Source organism: Hermetia illucens, chromosome 2 (genome assembly GCF_905115235.1).
Source record: "Hermetia illucens chromosome 2, iHerIll2.2.curated.20191125, whole genome shotgun sequence".
Taxonomy (NCBI): domain Eukaryota; kingdom Metazoa; phylum Arthropoda; class Insecta; order Diptera; family Stratiomyidae; genus Hermetia; species Hermetia illucens.
This window is the reverse complement of record NC_051850.1, coordinates 143,225,771-143,238,211: the sequence shown is the minus strand read 5'-3', so window position 1 is coordinate 143,238,211 and position 12,441 is coordinate 143,225,771. Positions and strand designations below refer to the sequence as shown.

At 41.9% G+C, this 12,441-nt stretch overlaps 2 protein-coding genes across 5 annotated transcripts in view; one reads left to right on the top strand and one right to left on the bottom strand.

Annotated features, from left to right (window-relative positions):
- Positions 1–12,441, bottom strand: part of LOC119647549 (band 7 protein AGAP004871) — a 266,754-nt gene that overhangs the window by 48,078 nt on the left and 206,235 nt on the right. The gene's annotated exons all lie outside the window — the stretch shown is intronic.
- On the top strand, positions 9,151–10,775 carry LOC119647543 (lipase 3-like). Its single transcript, XM_038048533.1, has 3 exons — positions 9,151–9,377; positions 9,590–10,312; positions 10,376–10,775. The coding sequence occupies exons 1-3, from the start codon at positions 9,195–9,197 to the stop codon at positions 10,754–10,756; spliced, it is 1,287 nt and encodes a 428-aa protein (XP_037904461.1). The 5' UTR covers positions 9,151–9,194; the 3' UTR covers positions 10,757–10,775.

The following is a 12,441-nucleotide window of genomic DNA, read 5'->3' as shown; positions in this document are numbered from 1 at the left end:
CAGGGGCGTATCCCGGATTCGATTGACTCTGAAGACCAAATCATGGACTTAAACTTTATAACCAAACAAGCCGGAATACCGAAATCGGGGCGCGAAAAGTACTAATTGTACTAATTGTACTAATCTCACATAGTCATATTCTGTGAAAATATAGCCTTCTTTTGCATATATGAGGATCTCCCTCAAACCCACGAAAAAATGGCGCCACTTGCTCTATTTAAAGCGATTAACAGACCATATTTCTCACCAAATATCGCAGTAGGCTCAGCAGTTTCGGAGTAAATAGGGTGTGGTAGACAGAAACACAGACATTAAGTGGGTTTTAATAAGGCCTTGTTTCATACAGAACCTTAAAAGTGGACGCCAGGTGAACCAAAGCGCTTTGAGTTTCCAGTTGGTCCGTGAGTTTCAAGTTATAACATACGAAGATCAGTGGTTCAGAAATATTCGCTGTTTGCGCGTCGCTAAAATCAGTAAAGCCCTGGAGGGCGTAAAACTCAAGGTTGTCCCATATGACGAGATTCCCAGGAGACCGGTTGCTCGCATCTGGTTACCGAAAATCTGCGTGGATATGATAAAGAGTTCTTCCAATCCTTGCGTCTTCAAAACGCCACGACCCGCATGGACGACTTTAGGGAAGAAGGAAATCAAGTGAACAGACAAATTGATGCACAGGAAAGGGCGTATTATAAAGTGCGGTTGCAGTTAGGAATGCCTAGCCGACCTGGAACCAGTCACCCTAATCGTAGTCAAACTTGAACAGGTGTAAGCGGAAAACGTGTATATTTCTTTGGCTTACATGGCTCATAAACGATCAGCTCAGTAGAAGAATCACAACATTTGACGTTCACCAACGTAGCAAAAGAAGGCTAACCTATTGATAGGTTGCTACACCAATGTAAGGCACATCACGCTTTAGGGTAGACCAAAAATCATCGAATGAGCTGAGTCTCTCTTTGACTTTATTATCAACACAAACGTATCGGTGTGTAACAAGGGCAGTTCAGCAAACTTCTATTTCGTCAGCGCAAAGAACTGTTACGGTTGCGAGGGGAGCCTGGATGTCACCTTATTAACCAGCAATAGGACATTCAGGGTGGAGAACTGGAGAGTTTCTAACTAGAGACCCTTCGCAGATCACGATTGGACAGTTTCCAGTCTAAACATCGATGTAAAGGTCTCTAAACTTTTCAGAGACCCCGCGGGGACCGACTGGATGAAGTTCAGGGAAGTCATTAAGAACGAACTCTTCGGATTCTCAATGGTAAAACTGGTTAACAAGCAAACTAGACTCAAAAGTCGGGACTTTGGAAAAGGTATTCGAAACTGCCTTAAAAGTTTTGCACCTCCCTGCACTTTGACTTTTCCTCTGTGATTGAATGAACAATTACCTCAGGAAACTGAGCAGGGAGGTCCAGAAAATATGCACGAAACACGCCGACATATTTGGGGACCTAGGTCAGTTTTATTTAAAACATTAATAAAGGCCAATGAGATCATAACATATGCATTGGTTCAAGGATATGGAGCGTGAGATTATTAAATCGATATTTAGGGGGCCTCTGGACGAAGCCTACGGGAATAAAATCAACTGGGCTATGAACAACTTTTCAGCATATCATTTGTGGGCGCAGATGTCATAATGTCAATCATCCACCAAAGACAGCAGGAAAAGGGTTGTACTTTGGTTGGAAGAGATTCACCGGAGAGGCATTTCTTTCGAATACTTGCACGCCTTTAGACGTGCGTGCGTAATTTTAATACCAAAAGCAGGTAAACGTGGCTAGGAGTCAACTAAGGACTTTCGGCAGATCAGCCTCACCTCTTCCGTGTTGAAGACCCTAGAGCACTTCCGTGACATTCGCTTAACGAGAATTATGGAGTGGACGCCCTTTTTCAAATCTCACCACGCCTACCTCAAAGAAAAACCCACAGGAATCGCTCTTCATGAGGTAATTATCATAGTTAAGTAGCTGCTATACGACAAGCAACATACACTAGCTGTCTTCCTGGAAATAGAAGGAGCATTCAAGAATGTTATTACCAAATTCCCCAAGGAAGCTCTAACGAGAATAAGATTAGAGGAGTGCCTTACGCATTGAATGGTACCATACTATTCATAGATATTATTCAGCAAAGATAATTCAATCTGATCTGGGAGGTAGTCACTTAACCAGAGTTGTGAGTAGCGGAACGTACTAGCCCGGCGGTCTTTTCCAAGAAATGCCAGTCTTCCAGGCCAGGTATTGAAAAGTTATGACACAGTACTCACCAATGAATCGAAGATGGTCTGCGAAGACCTTGCGGCAGTTTTCTCGGACATCTACAGTGTACTGTCTCCCAGGATTCGAAAGTATATTCATATATATGAGGCACTGCCGATACTGGAGCCTTGCTGATGGCAAGGACATAATCAGAGCCATAAGTGTAATATAGACATTCTGACGGACAGTCAAATGGCCACTAAGGCTTCGTAATCAGCGGCAAATACCTCCGAGCTGGTTGGCCAGTGCAGGGATGCATTGAAGAGTTTGAGTGATATAGTTAAAGTCACCCTCACAGAGTTTCTAGTCACGGGAACACATTCTTTGAAGGGAAACTGGAGACGGAAAATGATGAAGGTAAGGCTCTTACTCCTAAAATCAGGACAAACCATGCTTTTGATTGCTTCAGGTTGATGGTTGATTTGGGGATGACGACCCAACAAGTGAAAACCACTCTCCACGAATCCACGAAAGAAACCCCTGACTGAATTCGATACACCAAAATGGATCTTGTAGGGAAGAAGGGTTAACTCATTTTCGCTTAATATATACACTCTTTGTGAGAAACGAACCTGCTAACTAGGTATCCGACGCTCTGTTCTATAATTACCGCATAGTAGGAAATGCAAGCAACGTTTCCAGGAGAAGGTTGTCTATATGATATATTATAGCTGCCATTAAATAAATTATGTTGAAGGTAGGTTTTATTTCAATGAAAAAATGGAACCTGATGTTATCGGTTTTGAAAACTTTGGTAATCGGCTATGCATTTTGCGCTTGCGAAGTTAATAGCGAAATGGTAACCTCATTAAGGTTTATGCCTCTATAGACGAAACCAAAGAATCAAGAAGAACAGGCAGTGGGACAAACCATTGAATTCGACCAGAGGTGTTAAATCAAAAACCTTTTTTTTCTAGCGCCTCAAAATAAAGCTCATCTGTACTAACCTGTATAAATGGGAATTATGATCTGTCGAAACACGATCTTCAACTAAATCTGCATTAAACAAAGTTTATGATCACCAACCTAATGAAATAGACATTATCACTTCAAAAGCATTAACCTGCCAACAGCTGAGCGATTGTAGAGTGTAAGGTCAATGCTATCAGCTAACAGTGAGCTGTGCTATCAAATTGCTTCACGTAGTGGGAGTGGCGTTCCATAATTAGCGTTTTTGTTTTTTTGTGATCGACACATCATGGGACGTCCCAAATGAAAAATTTATTGCAGTTTGTCTGCCCTGTTCTCCTCTATTTTTCTACTACGACTAACTACGACTACTGACAGACCACCAAAGACAATGAACGACGCTTCGCGATAGTGGGGATGTCGACGACATGTTGGATCAGCCGTGTTTAAATTGGGTTATACCCATTGTGGAAAAGATGGAAAAGAGACATGTGTTCGATAGTGCGGTCATGTAGTTCGCACTGATGAGAACTCTGTAGGTAAGTTTTGAGAAAACGACCAAACGGCTAACCGAAACAGGAATGGATGGGTTGATATATTCAACCGTGTACTGAGGGCCTCTCGACGAAGCCTACGTTCAAGACAAATGGTGAAAATGAAACCATTCGGATGCCGAACCTTTAGCTACTATGCCAGGTTGCGTTATAATTGGGGAGGAAAGGAGCTTGTGACAGGGCAGAAGTGCACTGGAGAACACAAATCGCTCTAAATTTGATAAAAAGATTCCTCGAAAGAGTGAAAATTGGGTAGTTTACTTTATTCACCACTTTCCCAAGGACTGACTCTCCTCGTATTCTTTATCTTTTCCGGGCAAGGAGTGCCTGAAACCGGTATGCATACACCAAATTGTAATGTGCTATTGTAAATAGTAATATTGATTTAATCAAACTTTCTAGTATCATGTTTCATATTATCGCCTAAATTGCTGCAAACTTTTATGTCTGTAGGACAAATTTAAAGGGGGTTTACAGTTAGTTTCCAAAATATGGTAATTTACTATCATTAACTTTATTCTAACAAATATCAGTATTGAGGGATATTTTGATGTCCATTTGTCAAATAAGCGAAACTCCATGATATTTTTGAAATTTTTAAATGACTTTTTGCTGAAACCCATTCTTCCTCCTTGATCTACAACTGGACTTTTTTACCCATACTCATCTTTCTTTATAACCAGTCCCAAAAATTTTACTCGTTTAATAACGTAAAGTAGTAAAATGATAACTTTCTTTGGATACCTTAAACGACTTTATTCGCGGAAAAACCCCCTTTTGCATATTAGGCATCCTTGTTGAGCTTAACATCATGGTATTCCCACTTAAAACTTCTCCACTTTATATTAATCCATGAAGTCGTTTTAAAATAAATCGGTATACAAACAGGCATACAAGGAGACAGAAGATAGACCGGTCCATCGAGCAGACAGTTTGGTTTCCGTAAACCTCATTTTACGATCGGCATCATAGATGTAGTATTGAACCTTGTTCAGGGTACGATATCCACCAATACATATTGTACTGGGGTGAAATCAGTCAAATGAGAATGGATAAAGCGGTAATTGGCTCAAGTAGGTTTCTCTAGTTAGTTGGCCAAGATAATTGATAGTTTGGTCTTCAAAAAAGCACATCCATATAATACTGATGAGTGACCCTGGCAGCACATCTTCATGGTGGAAGCATCAGTGTTGGATTCTCCTCTATGGAACGAGACGAGCAAAAGGGTCTTTATCCCCCTCGGTGTCGAAAGAAGTTTCGAAAATCGGATTCGCGGCTGATCCGTCCTTTTAAGGCATATCTAAACTATACACCTCGGAAAACAGCAAATACCTGCGCATCGCTAACGATGATGATGACAACTATTGTAAGTCCGAACATGACCTACCGCTGAGTGTGTAGCATGTTCAGGGTAATCTCAGTTAAGGTAGCAAGTTTGTGAGTTAAGCAGGGAGTCCGCAATAGAAAAGAGATCTACCTGAAAAGGAAGCAGAATACCAACGAAAGGCAATTAAAAAAAACACTGAAAAAGCGGCAAGAATGACGTGTTGAAACGGAACAAGATCGCTGCACTTACACACTGATTCCCCACATTGATCAGTGAGAGCGGCACCGACGCAGCGAAAGAAACTACCAGATCCTATTTTTGACAGAATATAGTGGCTACTTAAAGAATCTGCACAGATTCAGGGTGGATGATTCCTCCTTTTGCCATGAATGTGACGGCACATTTTAGAAACCAAGGCGTGCCATTGTGGCGCGGCAGGATCTGCAGCATTCGAAATTTATTTCGGATGTTGCGGATGCGGACGGGTAGATGGCGCTGAACTCAGAAACTCTCCACTCACTCGTTTTCAGAACGCACCAGGGGAGTGGAGAACCAGCGGTAAAAAAATGCCGTTGGTTGGGACAGTAAGGACCGCATGGAAATAAGTCGGTCTCTTCTGTATCCAACCGCGGCGCTATACACTTCGGCTCGCTCGTGACTTAAGTTTCAAATATCTCTTTTGCTGTTTCTTAAAACTAAAAATATCGTTTGTAATTTTTCTCTCTTAGAGATTTGAATGCAGTTTTAGTACGACTACGCCACTACAATAGCAATTAACAAAGTGTTAAATCCATAAAGTAAAATTCAAAAATAAAATTGGATAAATACTTAACCATGTTTTGCTGTCCGTAGAGAGGAAGAGCTTGAAAAATACTCTCACAGCAAGCATCAATTCTCAAATCTTCATTGGAGAAATGCTGAAATCAGAGGAAGATTGGTTGATGTCTCAAGGCGCTTTCTTCGATTTGAGATGATGGGAATGTGAGAAGTGCTTTTTCTCTTTCTTACTGCATTGTGCGTTTCTACTCTGGAAATTCCCGTGGCTCTATACGTGAATCGAGTATTAGCTCCTCAAGGCAAGACTCTATCTCCTGACCGATTCTGGCAGGATATTGAGTGCTAAATTTTAGCCTACATTAGAGAGCATTACAATTGTGCATTGCTATGTACTATCGGAGATTTCGGCAACTGTAGCAATATTGCTTGTTTGTGGATTTCTACAGGTTCCACACTCTCCATTGGTTTCACCTTGTTCGAGCGGAGAGCTTACAGTAAGTACGGTTTTGACTGATCGAGACCATACGAGCAATCAGATTGACCATTTTGCGATCAGTAGTAAATTTAGAAGTTGCCTTTTTGATGTGTGTCAGAAGAAAGGCACGGACATCATCATCATCATCATCATCATCAACGGCGCAACAACCGGTATCCGGTCTAGGCCTGCCTTAATAAGGAACTCCAGACATTCCGGTTTTGCGCCGAGTCCACCAATTCGATATCCCTAAAAGCTGTCTGGCGTCCTGGCCCACGCCATCGCTCCATCTTAGGCAGGGTCTGCCTCGTCTTCTTTTTCTACCGTAGATATTGCCCTTATAGACTTTCCGGGTGGGATCATCTTCATCCATACGGATTAAGTGACCCGCCCACCGTAACCTATTGAGCCGGATTTTATCCACAACCGGACGGTCATGGTATCGCTCATAGATTTCGTCATTGTGTAGGCTACGGAATCGTCCATCCTCATGTAAGGGGCCAAAAATTCTTCGGAGGATTCTTCTCTCGAACGCGGCCAAGAGTTCGCAATTTTTCTTGCTAAGAACCTAAGTTTCCGAGGAATACATGAGGACTGGCAAGGTCATAGTCTTGTACAGTAAGAGCTTTGACCCTATGGTGAGACGTTTCGAGCGGAACAGTCTTTGTAAGCTGAAATAGACTCTGTTGGCTGACAACAACCGTGCGCGGATTTCATCATCGTAGTTGTTATCGGTTGTGATTTTCGACCCTAGATAGGAGAAATTGTCAACGGTCTCAAAGTTGTATTCTCCTATCCTTATTCTTCTTCGTGTTTGTGTTTGACCAGTGCGGTTTGATGTTGTTGGTTGATTCGTCTTCGGTGCTGACGTTGCCACCATATATTTTGTCTTACCTTCATTGATGTGCAGCCCAAGATCTCGCGCCGCCTGCTCGATCTGGATGAAGGCAGTTTGTACATCTCGGGTGGTTCTTCCCATGATGTCGATATCGTCAGCATAGGACAGTAGTTGGGTGGACTTGAAGAGGATCGTACCTCTTGCATTCACCTCAGCATCACGGATCACTTTCTCGAGGGCCAGGTTAAAGAGGACGCATGATAGCGCATCCCCTTGTCGTAGACCGTTGTTGATGTCGAATGGTCTTGAGAGTGATCCTGCTGCTTTTATCTGGCCTCACACATTGGTCAGGGTCAGCCTAGTCAGTCTTATTAATTTCGTCGGGATACCGAATTCTCTCATGGCCGTGTACAGTTTTACCCTGGCTATGCTATCATAGGCGGCTTTAAAGTCGATGAACAGATGGTCCAACTGTTGTCCATATTCCAACAGTTTTTCCATCGCTTGCCGCACAGAGAAAGTCTGATCTGTTGCTGATTTGCCTGGAGTGAAGCCTCTTTGGTATGGGCAAATGATGTTCTGGGCGTATGGGGCTATCCGGCCTAGCAAGATAGTGGAGAATATCTTATAGATGGTACTCAGCAACGTGATACCTCTATAATTGCTGCACTGTGTGATATCTCCCTTTTTATGTATGAGACAGATTATGCCTCGTTGCCAATCGTCAGGCATTGATTCGCTGTCCCATACCTTGAGCACAAGTTGATGAACCACTTGGTGTAACTGGTCGCCTCCATATTTAACCAATTCGGCTGTAATTCCATCGGCTCCTGGCGACACGGACATCGGCCTCGAAAAGTATCTTCATCTGATTGTCGCTTGCCTTTACCTTGAGTAATCTACCCGAGAATACTGATGAGCGGTTTGCGCTTCTAAGTTCGCCGGAATGGATTGAAGGCTCTGTTGATCGCGACGGGTGATGGCAATGATTGTCACGAAGAAACGTGCATGTGGTCGCAGATCTTTCCACGGTCCTGTGAAGAACATTAACCGTCGACTTCTTATTCAAGATGATGAGAAGCTAATTGTTCTCAACTATATGACATCCAGGGTTTCCCCATCATTCGTAATAGTTATAACTTGAGTATTCTACACATGAAGGACATTTGGAAGGAACTGAAAGCTATTATCATAACAACATATGAACAGTTGTCAACGCCCGTCTGCAAATCTTATCGGGGTACTCTAGTCTGATACAACTGCGAAAGAAGAACTTGGTCGCGCACAGGCCGGTTACACGGACGTGTTGATGAGAAGGCGGAAGTTGAAATGGATAGGTGACACATTAAGGAAGACCACCAACTCCATTGCTAACTACGCCTTAGGATGGACGACTGGTGGGTCGCCCCAGGAACACAAAACAGGAACAGTGAAAAGGGAGAGTAACCGTTGCAATAAATCGTGGAGGGAGTGGAGACGCATTTTGGCGAATTGTGAACGATGACGGTGGACATGGTTGACGTACAATGTCCCATTAAGGGGCGAATGGCGTCCATATTATTTTTGTACAAAATCACTAACTTTTGTAACAGTAGGTTCTGCTATTTTTAAATAGATTGGGGGCTGCAAGCAAACAAGGAAATAAACAAACATTGGTTCGATTTTATAGTAATGACCTTTAGTATTATACAAAACCTTAATAAAACCCATAGGAGGCAGTGGTTTAATTAAGGGGGTAACTTATCTACCTATAAAAACTATTCAATTAGATAAGAAACATTTGCGAAATTGCTCCATTGCTAACTTTCCCACCTATTTTCAGTTTGGAAAATTAGCTAGACATTCGAATTTAATCCCAGAATTAGCAATTAATCACTGGGCTTACTTGCCAGGTGACGAATTTGCCTCTAATATTAATTGAACACAATGAGCACAATCTCACCCAGGTAACCAGGTGTGTTACCGGTGTTAGATATCAGAGATAAGGAAATACTATATAAGGACCATAATTCTACAGGAATCGAAGTTTGTCGGAAATAGAGAGTAAACAATGTTGCGCTGTCTGTTTGCTCTGCTTTTGGTCCAAGTGGCATTGGGATCAGTTCCGAGGAAGTATCTACGGGATGACGATGATCTAAGTGGAGTGGATCCTGATATTCTTGATGGGTTGGACGACTACGACGAGGAAGCCGAACGTGTTAAACAGGAGCTTATTGACCAATATGCTCGAGGAGTAAGTAAATTTATCTCGTCATTATCTTTATCTCTGCAATATAGCTTGGCGATCTGCTTCAAACCAGTCTTTGGTTTGAAGGAAAATATGCCTGCATGGTGATTGATTCCTCTGATTTGAGCATAATGATTGGATTTACGCTTTGCATACGTAGCATGAAGATCCTGCTTTGTTTTGCTAAAACCAGAATTTAATTTTCCCTTTATTTTCAGATTGGCGACACAATAAAAAGCACTGGATATCCATTCGAAGCCTATGCAGTTGAAACTGAAGATGGATACATTCTGGGAGTGCATCGAATTCCATACAGTCCAGTGAATGGACCCGCGTCGAACAAGCCAGTAGTTTTCCTACAACATGGGCTCTTGTGTTCATCTAACGACTGGATTATCCCAGGACCAGGCAAAGGATTAGCTTATCTCCTCGCTGATCTTGGATACGACGTATGGATGGGCAATGCACGTGGTAACTCTTTCTCAAAGAACCACAAGAAACTCAGTCCAAAAAAGAAAGACTTCTGGGACTTCAGTTGGCATCAAATTGGTTACTATGACTTGCCAGCTATGATTGACTACATTTTGGGAGCCACTGGACAGAGTTCTTTGAATTACGTTGGACATTCACAAGGAACAACTTCCTTCTTTATCATGACATCCCTTCGCCCAGAATATAATAGCAAGATTCGAGCAATGCACGCCTTAGCTCCAGTTGCATTCATGTCAAACATGGCCAATCCGTTCTTCCAAGTTATAGCCCCTTTGCTCTCCAAAGTGTCGGTTCTAAATAAGTTGCTTGGAACTTTCGAGTTCTTGCCATCTTCAAAATTGCTAAGTTTGGTAGGTTCGGCATTGTGCAAGGATGAATCCCATTTCCAAGCAATATGTTCAAACTTCCTTTTCTTGCTGGCAGGATTTGACGATGAGAATCTTAACGCTGTAAGTACCATTTTAGGCACAATTTGAAAGAATGGATTACTGAGGTTTTTTCATTAATTTTAGACTATGATCCCAGACATCGTTAAAGTAACTCCAGCAGGAGCCTCCGTAAACCAGATTCTCCATTATGCTCAAGGATGTAAGTCTGGACATTTCCGTCAATACGACTATGGCTCCGTGAAAAATTTGATCAAATATAAGAGCTTGAGCCCACCTGATTATCCATTGACCAAGGTTACTGCCCCGATCCACTTGTATTATGCTAACAACGATTGGATGGCTGCAGTAAAGGATGTGCAAATTCTCGCATCGAAGCTGCCAAATTTAGTATACAACAAAATGGTGCCGCATAAGAAGTTCAATCATTTGGATTTCTTGTGGGCTATTAATGTCTATGATCTGTTGTATGCTGACTTGATCGAAAATATTCAAAAATACACTTAGGCAAGGACAATAGTTCGAATTAGTTGTTTAATTTGATCTCCCAGAGTATAAGAGGTGCACTATAGGAGAAGTCAGTGTTTGAGACAAAGTCTAGTGAATCTCTGTGCTCTGAACCCCAATTAGAATTATTTACAATTTGAAGATTTGTGGTCCAGTGAAAGCTGACTCAAATTTTTCCCTTAGCGAAGTCAGGTCTGGAAATTGAAAAGCTTCAAAAGTAAATTCACCCTTTGAATTGCAACCAAAAAGCTTTCGTAAAATTAGCTGCTGCGCTTTCTAAATGCACAGTTATTAAACTTATCTGCTAATAATTACGATAAGAATGACTTCAAAGTCAGTTTAACAACATCATGACCAATAATAAATAATAATAAAGTTTCTCAGGAACATTTTGACTCGTTATAGAAGGCAATCTTGTTGAAGTAGCTTTCCCGTTATTATTATTGCAGAATATAATCTTTTTTATGCCTCAGAGTTCCGCATTTGTAATCAAAATTTGCATATTTGTGCCGGTAATTTGGTAGCTTTTATTAAGGGTTCCAAATGGTAAGTAAACCCAAATAAAAGATCTAGAAATTTTCCATTTTTTCAACTACCTTGTTACGATCACCAGAATCATTGTATAAAACGCCTTCAGCCAAAAGATCTTAGTTCCGAAGTCACCGTTGTTGGGGATATAAATATGGAAGTCCAAGTCGAGAAAAAACTTTTATCTCAATGATGATGACTGTCCACTGACAACTCACAGAGTAACTTCAGAATACCCACATTTGACAAGTAGGCCTACAATGTCAATATCTTCTTCTTCTATGGCGCTACAGTTCGATGTCGATTCTTGGCTTTCTGAAGTCTCGACTCCTCTCTTCTCGGTTTAGTGATCGTACCCCCTATTGCTGAAGTATTGTATCAAAATATACCTAGTTAAACCCCTTCAATATGAGTTGGGGCTTGAGAATACACTCAAAATCTTTCTTGCCTATCGTAAGAGGGAGGATAGAAATTTGTGAGGTAACAACCTACAAATTTTCGAATTTTATATGACTTGCAGTTTTATCCGGGGCAGACGCAACTTATCAGACGCTGCCTCACTTCTGCCCTGGGAGCAGAGCGTCCAAAGTGATTACAAGGCGGCATTTGCTTTCTTACATTAATTCAAAAACACGACATTTGTATGAATTATAACGAGGGCTAAAACCACCTTCAGGCCTAAGCCTACCGAGGCTAAACTAGGCTTTTGTTTGAGAATCGAGTCACTTCTAAGTCCGCCATCCACTTGGTGGCATACTTGACCAGTTGGAAAGCAACATACTTCCTTTGTTCGTTTTTGAATGGAAATTACTCGATTCTGAAACAAAAGCTTTGAACCTCATTGCTTCCGAAACGCCTAAAACAGGGCCCGTTGTAGGACTGTCTTCATACTGTGGATAGTTTCTGAAATGTGCGCACGATTCTTGACATGCTCACCCTCAGAACGTTTCCTTCTCCAACTCCAGCTAGAAATCTTACGATATGGGCAGGACATTCTGGGCCTAAGCACTGTAAGATAATGGGACTCTCGGGAGTAATATTCTCCCTTTTGGCACACTAATAGCAATGTGCTTTTGTGGTCTGGAAAGACGAGTGTTAGTAATCGCGTATTCGGTGTACGTCATTGGCAAACGCAACGACATTGTTCGGAGGTTTTT